This window comes from Quercus lobata, chromosome 10 (assembly GCF_001633185.2).
Source record: "Quercus lobata isolate SW786 chromosome 10, ValleyOak3.0 Primary Assembly, whole genome shotgun sequence".
NCBI lineage: Eukaryota > Viridiplantae > Streptophyta > Magnoliopsida > Fagales > Fagaceae > Quercus > Quercus lobata.
The window spans coordinates 34,978,381-34,997,122 of record NC_044913.1 but is presented as its reverse complement, the minus strand read 5'-3'; the positions used below and the strand labels follow the sequence as shown (position 1 = coordinate 34,997,122).

General features: G+C 37.0%; 1 protein-coding gene and 1 long non-coding RNA gene across 2 annotated transcripts; one reads left to right on the top strand and one right to left on the bottom strand.

Moving 5' to 3' along the window:
• Positions 1-557: 557 nt before the first annotated feature.
• Positions 558-2,345, bottom strand: LOC115963371. The gene is made up of 3 exons (XR_004085800.1): positions 2,203-2,345; positions 1,688-1,717; positions 558-641 (listed from the first exon to the last, which is right to left on the bottom strand). It is a non-coding gene; the product is annotated as an uncharacterized LOC115963371 (long non-coding RNA).
• Positions 2,346-17,143: 14,798 nt separating this feature from the next.
• On the top strand, positions 17,144-17,893 carry LOC115964672. The gene is made up of 2 exons (XM_031083935.1): positions 17,144-17,428; positions 17,525-17,893. Exons 1-2 carry the CDS (start codon positions 17,144-17,146, stop codon positions 17,891-17,893), a joined length of 654 nt encoding a protein of 217 aa, XP_030939795.1.
• Positions 17,894-18,742: the final 849 nt, after the last annotated feature.

Here is an 18,742-nt window from a genome sequence, read left to right as displayed (position 1 = left end):
TTGAGATTAGGAAGTTCGGGTTGTGTTTTTGTGTATTTATTCAGATTTTGGAGTCCTAATTTACAAGGGATTTGAGTTTTTGGGCTAGCTTTTTTTAGAACTAAAATTGCTATATGTATTTTTTTTTGTCAAAAATATTTGGGAGCAGGTGATTTAGGTTTTTCCTAATTTTTAAGGTTTTTTTTTTTTTAACTACTATTGGAGGAATTTTTCAAAACTCCAAACTTCGGATATTTTTTTCCACCATAATAATGGGTGATGTTGATTTTTGAGTCTCACGTCTCTTTCACTTGTTTTCTTTAGTTATATTTTGATGATAACAAAACTTTACACCACTTTTATTGCTATACTTCATTTATTAGCCGACGTTGATTTCAAAATTTATATTATTAGTCGCTAACCCGTGCGATGCACGGAAAAGTTTTTAGTAACTATAAGATTTTAGCAAATCAAATGCTTTAAAATTTGAAAATCTTATAGAACTTACATTAGCACTCATCAATTTGTTTACAAAGTCAATGCTAAATAGATCTACAAATTGCATTCTCATATCCTTTGTCATTTGCAAAGTGACAGGACTCCTTTCATTATGGTTTGCATCCTTCTATCCTTCAAAGGCTTTAAAAAGTGCCATGTGGTCACTGCATAAGAATGTGTATAAGATTATACAAAATTCTGTCATTATAATCAACATCCTAAAACTAACATCCAATCCAAAAATGTGTAACCAATGTTACACATCACTTAGTGTAAGTAAAGCCAATAAAAATTACCAAAAAAGGAAAACCATTTTGCTGGAAACATCACAATGACCAATAAATTAGATAGAAATATAAAATTAAACAAACTCATTTCCAACATGTATCTATGAAAACTCAAAAATATATAACAAATTTTCTTCTATCTTCATTTAATAAAGAAAAATGATAAGAAACTGTTATTCTAACTTTTATAAATTGCACTTATATCTATCATTTTCATCGAACTATTTGATTAACAGGAATACAAACAACACTTAGTGTAAGTAAAGCTAATGAAAGTCACCAAAAAGGGAAAACCATCTTGCTCACAGAGACCAATAAATTAGACAGAAATATAAAATTAAACAAACTCATATACAAACACGTATCTATGAAAAACTAAAATATATATATAACAAATTTTCTTCTATCTTCATTTAATAAAGACAAATGATAACAAAATGTTATTCTAACTTTCATAAATTGCACTTATATCCTTTTCTATAAGCAAGCAAAAAATACATAGCTCAAGTTGTAATAACAAAATTGGAAAATTCTTAATGGAAGAAGATAAGCTATCTATGAATTCAGCTATAGATATAATAGGCATATGAAAGCAACAATAACACCAATCAATCGATTATCCAACCTAGCACACACTATTTAGGTAGCTTCCCTAGTGAATTAGGCTACAATTAATTGCACAAATTGGCCTTGATACCAACTGTGCTTTCAGTGTTAGATGCTCAGGCCTTTTTTGAGAAATTACACTGCCTCTTTTAGGTTTTTAATTTTGATGTAAATCTTTTTTTATATATAAATAATTACGATAGGATTTTATATATATATATATATATATATATATTATTTATGTACATAGACAAATAGTTAACCCTATACTAAAAAAAAATTCAGAAATTTAGTACAGAGGCAAACGAATACCATACCTTTAACCTTGATTCGAATGGAGGAAAAGACTGAAGAGAAAGGCAATAAAAAAGTAGAAATTAATCAGGAATATTAAATCTAAATAAAAGTGAATGGAAGAACAAAAATTAAGAATGAAATCTGCTTTAAAACAGCAAACGAATGTACAAAGAATTAAATCTGTTGCTGTTTGGTATTCATTGAAAGCTGCTATTTTAAATTTGTTGCAGGGAAGGAACAACACAAATGTACAAAGAATTATAAATTGAACAGCCATGAATTGGTTTGGTACACAGAAAATATATATATTAAAAAATAGAATAAACATCATCACAAAAGCTATTTATAAAATAATGGTTCTAGAGTCCTAATTAAATTTGTTTACAGTTACAGATTTCTAAACAAATTTGATCACCAAAGCTTATCTACAAAAATAAATGAAAAAAAAAACACTAATTTCTAATCAAAACATTAACATTCAAACTCTCTCATGTTTCTAACCATATATTTGCTGTGTGTTTAGAAGAGAGCATACCCAAACAACCTTCAAGGATCCTTTGTTGTTTCTTGAAATAATTAGATATCCAGTTTCTTTTTCCTACAATTAAATGCATAAGATGAATGAATGCATCAGAAATCATCAAATTTTGATTTTTTGCTTTCCAAAAGACTTAACATCATGTATGTCAAAGAATAAGCTTAACATCTGCTAGAATAGCTTAAAAAGAATAATTGCTGGAGTTTCACTACAATTCTACTATAAAACAAAACAACATAAAATCAAAATAAAGACATGAACCTAAAATTTCTTCCTACATTTTACAATCAGAGACAGACCAAAACAAAAAGGACATGAACCTGTAGAATTTCTTCCTTTGTGTCAGATTTTGAAGGTTGGGAGGCTCTTCAATACTATTTGCACTTTCTTACAAAACCTGTAGAATTTGCGTTACTAAAGAAGTCATTTTTTAAATGTAAAAGCAAAATTCATGATTATTTAATAGACGTTCGAACGTAAATTATAACCATAGCTAGATCAGAATGACCAAATATAACATTATTATGAATATTGATCATAATTCAGGTGTGTGTGTATATATATATTTTTTTTTTGAAAACTCATAAATTCAGGTATATAATTACAAGTTTCGAAACATATACAGGCTACAGCAAACCTCTATCAAGTAAAAAAAAGTTTTACCTGTGAATGAGATAGAAAAGAAAAAAAACTGATGAAAGTTGTGAGCATTAGAGCACCATGACCAAATCCATGATAATAAAAGGAAATTAATTATGAGATACAAACCTCCATTGACAACGAAATTGAGAAAGTGGAAAACCTTCTGCGTGGTCCATCTATATTCTGGTACTCTCAATTGTATCCGAATTAATTGAACCTTAAACCACATAATAATAATAATAATAATTAATTTTACGTAATTACCAAATTCCAATTGAAAATTAAATATTCTTCTTAAATAAATAATAAAAACCTAAGCGGTGAAATTTAAAATTAAAAAAAAAAAAGGTACCAGAGCTACGAAGTAGACGATGCCGAAGAAAGCAGCGAGGATGTGATAAAAACGAATTTCAATTCTATGAGTGTTTCCCTGACTTCAACAAAAAAGAATAGAGAGAAAAAGGGGATAGGAATTGAAATCCCTAAATTGACAAAAAAAAAAAACTAATTAAAGAAGAAATCCTTAAATTGACAGAAAAACCTAATTAAAGAGAATAGGAAAAGAGATTATTCATAGATTAATTGAGAGATACCGAGATAGAATGCGCTGATATGGAGGTTGGGTCAAAGATTGAAAACGTTGGCTCCCATGGTCATGCCCTTGCAAGCTTTCTGCAAAATAGCTTGGATCTGTGTGTGTTTGAGAGAGTGAAGATGTTCTGCGTTTGGTGAGTAATGTTTAAAGGAGAGGTTCTGGGTTTGGTTTTGTCGAAAGGAGAGGTTCTGCCGTTCTGCCCTTGCACTGTTGCTCTAGGTTTTGCCGTTTTGTGTTGTTGCTCTAGGTTTAATTATATTATATATTTAATTAAAAGAAATAAATCAGATTTAAAAATTAGAAAGCACTGTTGCTCTAGGTTTTGCCGTTTTGTGTTGTTGCTCTAGGTTTAATTATATTATATATTTAATTAAAAGAAATAAATCAGATTTAAAAATTAGAAAAAAAATGTTGACGTGGAAAATTGAAAAGAAATAAATCAGATTTAAAAATTAGAAAAAAAATGCTGACGTGGAAAATTGTGGGAGCGGCAGAGGCTTCGGTTTTATATATATATATATAGATTATCATTAAAAAAAAAAATTATAATATTTGATTCAATGTAAAATGTTTGGTTCAATGTAAAATGTTTTCCAAGTGTAAAATATTTTCAGGTGAAAATATTTTTAGGTGTTTGGTGGCATTTTAAAAAATACTTTGAAAAATATTTTTTAGTGTTTAGTTGTGTTCTTGAAAATACTATTGAAAACACATTTTCTACTTGATGCTCACATTTTCTCAGCTTCCAAACAAATATAAAATATCAAACTAAACCAAAAAATTCATCAAATCCAATCAAATTGAGAGAAGAAGGAAGAGAGAGAGACGACTGGGTTTGATCTAGAGGTGGCGGAGGCAAGATTGTGCAGCGAAGGCGACTGGGTCACGGCGAGTTGCTCGTCGACTGGGTCACGATGGGTCGCTCGGCAACGAAGGTCACAGTTGGTTCAATCTAGAGGTGACGGAGGCAAGATTGGTGACATGGGTCTGATGGTGGCGAGTTCAGTGGGTGTGTTTGAAGGAGGCAACGGCGACAAGATTGGTGGGTGGGTCTGATACCGGCAATGGCAACGAGATCGGTGGGTGGGTCTAATACCGACGATGGCGACGAGATCAATGGCTGGGTCTGATACCGGTGATGGTTAGGTTGTCTTCTTCACTTTCCCTTCTAGCTCTCTCTCTGTCTTCAGGTGTGTGCTTAAGCTGGGTTGTCTCCCTTCACTTTTCTGAAAATTCATTAAAGGTAAAATCAAAGCATAATTTTATGCTCAAAGTGGCTTATTTTCCGGTCAAAGCGTAAATGATTTTCCATTGATTGTATTTTTCATAGCTGCCAAACACACACAAGGGTGTAAAATGTTTTCCTAAAAATGTTTTCAGGCGAAACAAACGCAGCCTTAAAGTACAAATATTTATTGTATTGTAGTGCGTTAAGTCCAAAAAAGTGAAAAAACTTACTTTGTCTTCTTCTTAGTGTGCGTTTGGATGATGATGAAGAATTAAAATTATTTTACTATTCAGCTTATTTTTACTACTATTTATAAGCCTCACTACACTTTCTGATATAATTCATGGTTCCCACTATACTATTTCAACTAACTTTTACATTTATCTACAATACTTTCAGAAATAAGTTTTCAGTTTCAACAAAATAAGTAATATCCAAACACACCCTTAGTCTAAAAACAATACAATTAGAGCCTATTTGATACATGTGCTTAAACATATGTTTTCAATTTTTAAACATCATTATACATATTCTCACGCACTTTTTACCCACATGTATTTCTAAAAAAACTGAAAAATGTTATTTAAACACACGTACTAAACAGGCTCTTAAAGTTGTAGACAACAAAACATAGATAGAGAGAGTGAGAAACTCATACCACACCAAAGATTGCAGCGGAGGCAGAGCTGTGGAGGTGGCGTAAATGTCGAGTGGGGCTAATTTGTTGGTGGCTGTCATGGCCACTTGCTCGGTTGTAGTTAGCGGCGTAAGAGCAATTTTTTTTTTTTTTTTTAATACAAACGGCAGTGAGCCTCCTGCAGTTTGGATCTTTGAGGTTAGGAAGTTTGGATTGTGTTTTTGTGTATTTATTTGGATTTTGGAGTCCTAATTTACAAGGGATTTGAGTTTTTGGGCTGGGTTTTTTTAGAACTAAAATTTCTATATGTATTTTTTTTGTCAAAAATCTTAGGGGGCCGGTGATTAAGTTTTTCCTAATTTTTAAGAGTTTTTTTTTTTTTTTTGATGAGAAGACTTTGACTTTTATTCATTAATTGAAGAAAGAGGAAACATCATTATTACATGCAAACTCTACGTGGCTAGGACATTCCTCAATCCATGCAACGTAATTTTCAACATTAGCTGCATGTTGGGCCAACAAGTGGGCCGGCACATTTCCTAGCCTTTTAGTATGTGAAAAAGAAACAGTTCTAAATCCTTTTGCAAGATGAAGCGTTCCAGCAACAATGTTTTGCACAGACGACGACGCCTCACCCAGTCCTTGAAGCGCATTATAGATGCATATTGAGTTGCCCTCAAAAGTTACATCCCTTATCCCAACATCAAATGCGAACTGAACCCCGACCTCCATTGCCTTTGCTTCTGTCTCCAAAGCTCCTAACGGACAAGCAAGCTTTCGACTTAGCGCAGCAATCACCAAACCTCCCGAGTCACGTATGATCACTCCAAAATCGAAAATACGGCTCCATCAACATTCACTTTATAATGGCCCGGTTGAGGAGGTCTCCATTTTATCTCATTTGAAGGTTGTCTTGTGGGAGCTAGTTGTCTCACGTTTGCCAGTTGGAATTCATCCAACACCCTCAATGAGCTCCTAACTATAGCTTTTCCTTCTCTGCACTTACCACCATATCTGACAGTATTCCTATCCTTCCATATTCCCCAGCATATTGCAATAGCCCGCTCCACCAAACCCGGGTGTGATTCTGACCACCTTTGTAACTGCCACATCACATCCATGAACGTCCACGTTGGGCTGATCTCAAACGGGATGACCATCTTACTTGAGGACCAGGTCCTTTTGGCCTTATCACAAAGCCAAAATAAGTGGCAGATGGACTCCACCGATTTACCACAGAAGTCACACGTACCGTCCTTGATGATATTCCTCTTCATTAAGTTCTCCTTGGTGGCTAAGATGTCCTTGCAGGCTTTCCAAGCGAAATATTTGATTTTGTTGGGCACATTCATATCCCAGAGGCGCCTCCACATTTGTTTTAAAGCAACAAGATCAGAGCTCTCAGACGTGTTTCCTTCAGAGTGTATGTCTTGGGCCAGTTTGTATGCACTTCTCATTGTAAACTTCCCATTTTTATTTTCCACCCATATCATCCTATCCCTCGCACCATGAGCACTGAGAGGAATACTTAGGATGGCTTCAACATCCTGGGGAAGAAAACATTGGCGTATAAGGTCCTCCTTCCATTCCTTTTGGTCACCATCAATCAGGTCACAAACCCTCTCAACTTGCTGACTTGAGCTCGCAGGTGTTACCACCCTATAAGTGCTTGGCTGTTAGAGCCATTTATCCTTCCATATCTGAATCTTTTCTCCATCACCCACCTGCCATCTTATGCCCCTTTTAACTATGTCTTGGGCTGCCCAGATACTTCTCCATGCAAAAGATGGTTGGCTCCCCAAACTAGCCTCAATAAAATCACATCTTGGGAAGTACTTGGCTTTATATACCCTGTAGAAAAGTGAGGATGAGTTCGTTTGCAGTCTCCACCCCTGCTTCGCCAAGAGGGCAAGATTGAACAGCTTCAGGTCCCTAAAACCCATTCCACCTCTTTCCTTTGGCAAGCACATCTTCTCCCAGCTCATCCATGCTAGCTTCTTCTCATCCTTCACCTGTCCCCACCAAAATTGTCTTACCATCCCTGTCAGCTCATCACATAAAGTATTAGGGAGCTTGAAATAGCTCATCGTATACGACGGGACTGCTTGAGCGACCACTTTTATCAGAACTTCCTTCCCTACACTTGAGAGCAGTTTTTCCTTCCAGCTTGCTAGCTTGTTTGACACCCGTTGCTTCAGCTGAGCGAAAGTGTTTCTTTTTGACCTACCCACCAAGGATGGTAACCCGAGATAAGACTCATGTGGTTTTATGACCTGTGCTCCAAACATAGCTTTTATTGTCTCCTTCACTCCATTGGCAGTATTGTGACTAAAGAAAAGTGAGGTCATATTCCTGTTCAGTTGTTGGCCGGAGGACTCTTCATAAACCTGTAATACCCGCTGGATTTCAGAGCACTCCTTCACAGTTGCCCTCCCAAAAATCAAACTGTCATCAGCAAAAAATAAATGTGAAATTCTAGGCCCCCTTGCCGATGCCGCAACACCTTTTAGCTCCTTATGTCGAACAGCCTTATGCAGCAGCGTCGATAGTCCTTCAGCACAAATCAAGAATAGATACGGCGACAAAGGGTCTCCTTGGCGTAGCCCTCGCGTAGGAACAATCTTCCCACATGCATTTCCATTGACCCATACAGCATAAGTGACTGAGGAGACACATCTCATAACCAGGCGGATCCAATGCTCATGAAATCCTAGTTTGGCCATGATTTGTTTCAAGCAGTCCCATTCCACGCGATCGTAGGCTTTGCTCATGTCTAGCTTCAACGCCATCTCTCCACACTTTCCTTTCTTCTTCCTGTTAATGTGGTTCATTATCTCATGCGCCACTAGAACATTATCAGTGATAAGCCTTCGCCACTAGAACATTATCAGTGATGAGCCTTTCAGACACAAAGGCACTTTGGTTTTCACATATAACGTCCTGCAGCACCAGCTTCAACCTGTTTGCCATCGCTTTGGATGCTAACTTGTATACCACATTGCACAAACTGATTGGCCTATAGTCAGTCACTCTTTCTGGATTCTTAGTCTTTGGGATAAGGACAATATGTGTTTCATGAAAGTTAGGAGGAGCTGCACCATGGTTAAGAAAATCCAACATAGTACGTGTAACAATAGAATTTACAGTAGGCCAAAAGTGTTGATAGAATAAGGGAGACATACCATCGGGTCCGGGCGCCTTCATTGGATGCATCTGTTTTAAAGCTTTCTCTACCTCTGAGGCTTGAAATTCCTGTAATAGTCTAGTATTCATTTTGTCAGTCACTTTGGTCTGGATGGCATCTAACAATTCTGCACTGACCTCTGGTTGAGAAGTTGTGAACAGGTTCTCAAAATATTCCACAAAAGTTCTGCCAATCATCTCCTCATCCTCTTGCCAGTTATCTTCTGAATCCTTGATCCTGAGGATTTTGTTTCGTTGGTGTCGATTAGAGGCTTTTGCATGAAAGAAAGAGGTATTACGGTCACCAGACTGCAACCAACAGTGCCTAGATCGTTGATGCCACATATCTTCTTCCACCGCTAGCATCCTATTTAGCTCCACCTTTGTTTCTTCAACCTCCCCCATATTCACCAGACAATCCCGTCTCCCTTCCAACCACTGAAACTTTTTTTGGAGTGTTGAAATCTTCCAACCTACGTGGCCAAAATTATTTTTATTCCAAGAGGATAGTGACCTTCTACATTCTTCCATGCATTACGTAAACAGGTTTTGAGTACCCATGCTTTTCCCTCTCTCCCATGCTTCGGACACCACTTCCTCACATTGTTCATCCTTTAGCCACATTGATTCAAACCTAAACATTTTAGATCTCCGACGCCATCCTCGCCTTGTCCGTGGAGCTTTGAGTACCAACATGCAATGGTCTGACATTGATGCTGCCACATGATGTAATCTCACACCCGGGAACATTGCCACCCAGGATGATGATACTAGGGCCCTATCCAGACGTTCTCTAACCCAGCCTCGTCCGCCCAGCCTCCTACTCCAAGTAAAGTCAGAACCTATATACCCCATATCTCGGAGATTGCATCGATTTACTGTCTCCCTAAAGCTCCTCATCTGCCCCTCAGGCCTTAAGTTACCTCCCACCTTCTCTCTAAGATGTAATATTTCATTGAAGTCCCTCATGCAAATCCATGGAAGATCACTTCTCTTACTCAACTCTTCCAACAGTCTCCAAGACTCCTCTCTTTTGCTAGTTTCCGGGTGGCCGTAGAAACCGGTGAATCTCCACGTCCTGTTACCATGTTCTTCAGTAACTACAGCATCTATATGATGAGGCGAGAAAGTTTGGACGTCCACTTTCGTAGAACTTCTCCATAAGAGTACCAAACCTCCACCCCGCTTTATACTAGGGACAACCGGACCCTGTTGCCGATCTAGTTTGCTCTTGATACCTTTCATTTCAGACACTACTAACTTGGTCTCAATGATGAAGACCAAAGTGGGATCTTCCTCCAAAACCACCTTCTAGAGAGCTTTAACTGTACAGGGGTTCCCAAGCCCCCGACAATTCCAACAGATGGCACTCATTGCTCCCGACGGGGCTGTCCAGCAGCCGCCGCCGATCTAAGTTGCGTTGCCATTATTTTACTAAGCGCTAGCACCTCTCCTTCTATTTTCTGTTTTTTCCCCGCTTCCTCTCCCTTCGGGATCTCTTCTAAAGGAGCACGTATCTTTTGCTTCAGTCCTACTTCATTGTCTTTAGAACTCATCACCTTATCAGTGAGCTCCTCATCCCGTTTGTTCATAACCCGAGCCCCTTTCCATGCATTCTCCTTCCCCGTCACGTTGCTCTCTTTTTTATTCTTTTTCTGAGCTGGGCTCCTTAACGTCTTTCTTTTTGTTTCACATGGTGGGCTTGGGATATGAGATCCTATATTAAATAGGACTTGGGCTTGACTTAAAGCTTGGCCCATTGGTGTATTAGTTGGGGTGGGTAAGGCAGGGTCCAAATCCATAAAAGCCTTGTCCACTTTAGATGTGGGCCCAACCCAATAGTCCGCTGACTTCTTCAGCTCATCCTCCTTGACATTTAACTTTTTAAACTCCATAAATCTCTCCTTGTTTTCCTCACAATTCGGTGTATGATCTGGAAATGGTAAATCTGCCAGCTTTGTATCAGGTGCAGAGATTGCGGCGTCAATTTCTTTCAGCTTTTCTTCAAAATTTAAGAATGCCGGATTTCTTGGGATTTTCTCCTCCCCCCGTAGGCGCATGACAGCTGGACTTTCTATTTCAGTCCTAGGGTTTTTTTAAAAAAAAAACTACTATTGGAGGAATTTTTCAAAACTCCAAACTTTGGATTTTTTTTCCACCATAATAATGGGTGATGTTGATTTTTGAGTCTCACGTCTCTTTCACTTGTTTTCTTTAGTTATATTTTGATGATAACGAAACTTTGCACCACTTTTATTGCTATACTTCATTTATAAGCCGACGATGATTTCAAAATTTATAATATTATTATCATAAAAAAAAAAAATTGTAATATTTGATTTTGAAATGGAATAGATAACTATAAACTAACAAAAATGGTTTCTGCTGCCAAAAAAAAAACCATTTTTTCTAGTAGGTACCAGACCATATAGCCTTAGATCAACACAGAAAAATAAAAAGAAGGTAATGTAGCCTTCCGATATTGGTTTTAATTTAAATAATTGATACAATTGGACAGCATCACAAGCAACTTATCATATTTCATTGTATTAAATGGGTGTATGAAAGTATATGCTATGGCATATACAAATTATGAACAATAACCTCTCTCTCTCTCTCTCTCTCTCTCTCTCTCTCTCTCTCTCTCTCTCTCTCTCTATATATATATATATATATATATATAACATTGGAATCTTTGACTTTTTATTGACCTCTTCAGAGCATGCCACATCATTATCATTTTTTTTTTAAATAAAATTATTTTTGTTTAGTCCAAACTTAATCAGGAGTAAAACTTTATCTCTATTACAAGTCCACTTAAACTCAAACTCATCATTATCATTTTTTTTAAACAAAATTATTTTGTTTTGTCCAAAATAAGAAGTGAAACTCTATCTCTCTAACAAATCCAACTTAAATTCAATCTCAAACGTTAATAATTTATCTCTAAATTTGCGAGGTTACAAATTTTTTGTAAGCCATTGTACATTTAAATAATGACTTCTTCATCAAATTGTAATACAAATTGAAGTTATACAAAAGCAAATCATACAATAACGTAATTTCTTAATCAATTTAAGATTTTATAAAATTATTTTAGACTATCTCACATAGTATAGGTTAGCAACTAATATTCATGATAAAACACAAAACTCTAAAATAAAAGAGTAAATTATTGAAAAAACTATTTGCACAATTTTTTTCAAAAATTGAGTTGATAAATTTTCCTGATGTTCTTATCTATTCCTATATACTATGGATATTATGTTTTTTTATTAGCTATTAACAACTAGCCCCCTCAACATATTTTGACTATAGAATTATTGAAAATAAAATACAAATAATTAGCAAATGGATTTTGTACGTTTCTACCGGACCTTTACGTACCCAAGGTTTATATGATGGAAACCCCCCCCCCCCCCCCACCCATATTACCATTTGTTACCCTAAATACAGATGGAATTGGTAAATTACACAATTATGTAAGGGTAAATATGGCATGGGATGGGAGTTGGGGACACTGCTATGTGTGTGTATATATATATATATAATCTTATAATAATCTGATTCATATTTGGTAATATCTTTACTAACAACTTGTCTTCCCTCCTTGGTGTGTTGGATTGCATTTATGAAAAAGAATGGTTCTTTGTCAGGAAAGGCTAGACTAAACCTACGACTAAATCAGTGGGCCACTAAACAACTAGCTACTGATAACCTAAATAGCAAAGCAGGTAGGAAATTAATTAAGCGATATTTATGGCTGACTCTCAAAAAGAGTTTAGGAGAATCTCTAATGTAAAGAGTGGTATTGAAGCAATTGGGCCATACTAGAAACAACTTATAATGAATTTACCAAAACCTTCAAAAACTTCAAATGTAGCATGAATGAATGGAAGAAAAGTGTTATATCTATAATATTTTCACAAATAATTATAAGTGGTTAGTTATTATTGATTATAATTTGAATCTATCTCTGCTTCAAAATTTTTTTTTTTTTGAATCTATCAATAAAATTACTCTTTTACCCTATTAATAATAACTTGTAACAACTTACTATTAAAATTTATTATGCAAATGTTGTAAATATAACATTTCTCATTATTTATTGTTTCTGGCGACAACTAGATCTAACCATCAAAGGACACTTATGGGTACAAGAAAATGTTATTTTAGTGTTGTAAAATACTTCTTGTATCGATCCCTGAATGGGTGTTAATGTGTCATTTTTAATTCATTGAAACTTTTTTTATTGGTCCATTATAGGATTGCAAATTGTTCACCAATTCTTACAGGTAATAATACATACATATATACATATATATATATATATATATATATATATGCGCGCTCCGGCTAAAGAAAAAAATCGGAAAATTAAAAATAAAAAGAAGATAATGTAGAGTCCCTAGTTTTCATTGCATTTAATGTGTATATGTCCCTATGAAAAACTACCAACCATATTAAATAAACAGCTCGTGTCTCTTTTTTCTTTTTTGTTTGTTTTTTTTGTGAAGGGTCAACAAAGTACTAGTTTTCATCATATATAAAATAGATGGATGCAATCTAGGGACGTTTGAATACAGTTTATTTTGCTGAAAACTAAAAACTCTGTAGCAAAATAATTTTTAAATTTGTAAACAGTACCGTGAGATCTATTTTTTATATTTTTTTAAAAAAGTAGTTGTGAGTCCCGTGAACAGTACACAATGTCTTTTGTATAGTATAATCCGCATGCATGAACAGTATGAATTACTGTACATAAGCTAAATATACTGTTTATATCTCATGAATAATGCAAGAGTCGCTGAAAAAAAAAAAAAAAAAAAAAAAAAAAAAAAAAAAAAAAAAAACGCAAACGCAGGAGCTAGGCGCAAAACCCAAACGCACACCTAATATAGCCAAAAAAAAAAAAAAAAAAGGCTCTCCGCTATTGTATGATTATGATTACGATTGTATCTAAATTACTATCTAATAGTACTTCTGGTTTTGGAAAGGCAATACATACAAATATATATGTATATATATATATATATATATTTTTTTTTTTTATGAATAGAAGATAGAAATATTTTTTCATTGATGATAAAAGTGTAATACAATGTGTCTAGTATTTGGGGTTTTCCCTAACCACCGATTGATGCATCAGGACACAATAGGCAAATTCAACTAGCTGCATGGTACACTTTTTGTTGTCAACTAGAGAAATTTATTAAGTAATCCTGGAATATACCTCGAATTACCCACAATAACCCATCAATTAAATAGGGTTAAAAAAAAAAAAAAAAAAACTAATACACACCCTATTATTCACTACACACTAGTGCATGAGAGAAAGTGAGAGTGTATACGCTTCATATTATCAATATGATTATAATTTATTTCCATATAAATTTTAAATAGGTCATGCATTACCCAAGTATAATACAATGTAGAATTTCGACTACATCATCGAGTAGGCTAAGAGTTGTGATACTCAATCAATTCTCTTATATTATATTATATTATATAGAAAATGGAATTTTTATTTTTATTTTTTTAATGCTTATACATTTGGATAGCTTAATTTGTGAATTTTATGTTAATACTGATTTAATGCTTAAATATTAATTTACATGGACATATTATTTTGTTAAATGTTGATATTAATTTTTGTTGTTTAGTTTTATTAGACAATTGGTACTGTTAAAAAGAATTATGAATAAAAATATTTCATTTAATTTATTATTTCTCAAATGCATTATTATATATTGTATTTAATAAGTTATTGACCAAAACTGTGCAACGCATGGGCATTCAACTAGTATGTATATATATATATATATATATATATAACACTGGAATCTTTGACTTTTTATTGACCTCTTGAGAGCATGTCACATCATTATCATTTTTTTTTTAAATAAAATTATTTTTGTTTAGACCAAACTTAACCAAGAGTGAAACTCTATCTCTCTTACAAGTCCACTTAAACTCAAACTCATCTTTATCATTTTTTTTAGACAAAATTATTTTTGTTTAGTCCAAAATAAGGAGTGAAACTCTATCTCTCTAATAAATCCAACTTAAACTCAATCTCAAACGTTAATAATTTAATTATCTCCAAATTTGTGAGGTTACAAATTTTTTGTAAGCCATTGTATGTTTAAGTAATGACTTATTCATCAAATTGTAACACAAATTGAAGTTGTAGGGATAAAGGTCTAGAATAATATGTTGGGCCTTGGGCTTTTGTTCGAGGAGGGGCAAATAGTTGTCAGGGGTTCCCAATTAAAGTCTTATAAGTGAGGAACGAATGGAAGGTGGTTCGAGGAGGAGCTCCTCCTCGAATATGATAAATGCAGCTCAAGTATGTATTCCAGCAACTAGAGTAACCCTCCAAGAAGCTCCAGTGATAGGAATGTGTCTCATGAATGTGCGAGAATGAAGGAAACTCAAAAATATCTAAGGGAAAGTTGCTACCATCGCATTAAATGCACTACAGCTACTTTTCTGGCCGCATTTATGTGGAGAAGACCTCTGAACAATGCTACCTTGGCGAATACAACTCATAGAAAGCCAAAGAGGGTGTCCAATGGGACATGTACTTAAATAAGGGCTCAGATGATCAACAAGTGTAAGATCAAGATGGCCTAAAGAGGGCTATATAATGTGAGAGACCCTCCATGAGAAAATGGGAGGAAAAGAAAGAAAAAGAGAAAAACACCATCGCAAGCTGGGAACCAGACCTGTAATAAAGCTTTAAGAGCAAATATTTAAGAATTAGTATCCTCGGACCAATCCAAGGACGTTGTTCCTTAATAAACTTCTGTTATCTTTCTCTCTTTGCCATCAAAATCTATTTTTCTGTTATCTGATTCACTAAAACCCAGTTTTCCAACCCATTCTCTACAAATTTATTGTTTTGAGTTTTTTTAGGCTTAAGTCCATATACCCATTAGGCTAAAAGTCTAAACCAAGTCCTTACAATTGGCATTGTCTGTGGGGAGAATACTTTGGTGATAGTGAGCGCAACATTCAACCATGGTAGGTTCAGATCCATAATAGGCAAAGTCCATAGGATCCCAACATCAAAATCCTTTTATCAACCTTGAGCGGAGAAGAGATCGGGAGGGGAGTGTGCATAGTGCCCAGATCAGAAGAAGTTAGTCATGGGGAAAGGGTCACCCCTCTCAGGAGGAGAATACCAGAGCACTGCAACTGAAAGTCGACCAGCTGAAGAGAAAGCTGCGCCATGCACAGCGAAGGCAAGCCTCCTCCAGCCCGAACGCCTCCCTTGACGGTGAAGAGGATGCTAGCTACAGACGAAGGTCAAAGACCCCACCCAGCGAGTCTTTCTCCTACGAAGAGGAGCACCACCACAAACGTAGGCATAAGAGCCCACCTCAAAAAGGTGTGGGAAACGACGCTATGGGCAAGGCGTTGGATCAAATCTCCAGGTCGCCTTTCACGCACAAAATTGAGGTAGCGGAACTCCCTCGGCGGTTCACTCAGCCCACTTTTACCATGTATAATGGCAAGGCAGACCCCGTTGAGCATGTGAGCCACTTCAATCAGAGAATGGTTGTCCATTCCCTAGACGAAGCCTTGATGTGCAAGGTCTTCTCATCCAGCCTAGGACCCGTAGCAATGAGATGGTTTGACAGCCTGAAGGTCGATTCCATAAGCTCCTTCAAGGAGCTCACCCAGGCATTTGGTTCTCAATTCGTCACCTGCAGCAGAGTTCCTTGACCCCTATCTTCCCTACTATCCTTAAGTACGAAAAACGGAGAGACCCTAAAAATGTACTCGGATAGGTACTGGGAGATGTACAATGAAATTGACGGCGACTTTAAAGACGTAGCCATCAGTACATTCAAGGTCGGCCTCCCAGCCGAGCACGGCTTAAGAAAGTCTTTGACAGGGAAGCCTGTCACTAGTGTGTGCTAGCTCATGGATAAGATTGACAAGTATAAAAGGGTCGAAAAGGACCAACAACAAGAAAAAGGAAAGGATAAGGTTATCCCTCAAGAGAGGAGGGATTTTAGGTCGGACCGATACAATAACAATCGGCCATGGAGAGATTTTGCTGGTCAGTCAGGATCTACCAATACTCAGGTGGTCAATGTAGTGTTCCGAGAACTGGTGCACCAGGTTCTAGATAAGATTAAGAATGAATCGTTCTTCAAATGGCCAAACAAGATGGTTGGAAACCCCCTGAGGCGCAACCAGAACCTTTATTGCCAGTACCATCATGACCAGGGACACACTACGGAGGATTGCAAGAATTTGTGGGACCATTTGGACTAACTGGTCCGAGAAGGAAAGTTGAAATAGCTGTTGCACCATTCTAGTGGCCAGGGGGGCCAGACAAATTTAGAACCCCGAAGGGATGATTCTTCAAGACCGCCTTTGGGAACTATCAATGTCATCTTCGTTGTTCCCGGTAGGACCGGTTCTTGTCCCTCCAGAGTGATATCTGTAGCTCGGTTACCCGCTAAAAGCAACAATTTAGAGCCTAAAAGAGCCATAATAGAAATCTGGCCAGTTCTGGGCTTTTCGGACAAGGATAAGATCGAAACCATCCAACCCTATGACAATGCTTTAGTGGTCACACTCAGGATAGGGGGGTATGATGTAAAGAGAGGTAGACCAAGGTAACACTGTCAAGATCATGTACCCCGACCTATACAAGGGGCTGAGGTTAAAACCTAAGGACCTGACAACCTACGATTCCCCTCTGATAAGTTTTGAAGAGAAGACTGTTATTCCAAAAGGTCAAATTAGACTACCCATACAGGCTGGTTCGGAAATGGTGGAGGTAGACATCATCGTGGTGGATGCCTATTCCCCCTACATGGCTATTGTGGCCAGACCCTGGCTTCATACTATGGAAGCCGTCTCATCTACCTTGCACCAGAAAGTGAAATACCTCTCGGGAGGCCACGTCGAAGAGATTGTGAGGAGTCAATCTATGGCTAGGCAATGCCTTGTGGTGGCCATCTCACATCGACACGAAGCTAGTTCTTCGGCTATTGCTAAAAGGGACTTATAGCAATCAAAACCTCCAGAGTCGTCAGCTTGTGGACCAACCAAAGAGCCGAAATGCGAGGATTTGGAAAAATTTGTTATAGGTGGTGATTTGGAGAAGTTCTTTCTGGTCAGGGCTCAACTGCCTCCTCAAGAGAAGGAAGAGCTGTTGGAATTCCTTAGAAGAAACATTGATGTGTTTGCATGGGACACTTATGAGGCCTCGGGGGTGGATCCGAATTTCATCTACCATCATTTGAACGTTAACCCATCCATCACTCCCAAGAAAAAATTGCCTCGGCGCCCATCTAAAAAGCATGTAGACGCTGTCAGGGAAGAGGTGATAAAACTCAAACAGGCAGGGGCTATCAATGAGGTTTTCTACCCCGAATGATTGGCCAATACTGTAGTAGTAAAAAAAGAAGAGCGGGAAGTGGTGAATGTGCGTAGACTTCACGAATCTGAATAAGGCCTACCCAAAAGACCCCTTCCCTCTGCCTCGAATAGACCAATTGGTGGATGCAACGATGGGCCATCCTCGGATGAGTTTCTTAGACGCCTTTCAAGGGTATCATCAGATACCACTTGCCCTGGACAATCAAGAAAAGACTGCATTTGTCACTCCCACTGGAAACTACCACTATAAGGTAATGCCATTTGACTTTAAAAATGCAGAGTCTACCTATCAAAGGATGATGACGAGAATGTTTGAACCACAGTTGGGTAAAAGTATTGAAGTCTATATAGACGACATGGTGGTGATGAGTAAGGTGGTGTCTGAGCACGTGAGAGACCTCGGAAACATCTTTGGAATCCTGAGGAAATACAAGTTGCGTCTAAACGCTTCCAAGTGCTTGTTTGGTGTCAGATCAGGCAAGTTCTTGGGATACATGGTGACTCACAGGGGTATTGAGGTCAACCCCGATCAAATCAAAGCCATTAACAGTATACAACCACCTCGGAATCCTAAAGAGGTCCAGAACCTTACTAGAATGGCTACCACCTTGAATCGGTTTATTTCTCGGTCAGCGGATAGGTGTAGACCTTTCTTCCTCTTGATGAAAAAGTGGAAGAGATTTGAATGGACAGAGGAGTGTGCATTGGCTTTCCAAAAACTTAAAGAATATCTATCGTGGCCACCTATCATGTTCAGTCCTGAGGTGGATGAGGTCCTGTTTGCTTACATTGTCGTGGCCCCTCACGCTGTAAGTTTGGTGTTGATACGAATTGACAATGACGTATA

Coding starts and splice junctions, on each gene's coding strand:
- LOC115964672 (XM_031083935.1), top strand. CDS start 17,144: ATGTACCCCGACCTATACAAGGGGCTGAGGTTAAAACCTAAGGACCTG. Junction 17,429..17,524: donor GAGGCCACGTCGAAGAGATT/GTGAGGAGTCAA, acceptor AGGGACTTATAG/CAATCAAAACCTCCAGAGTC.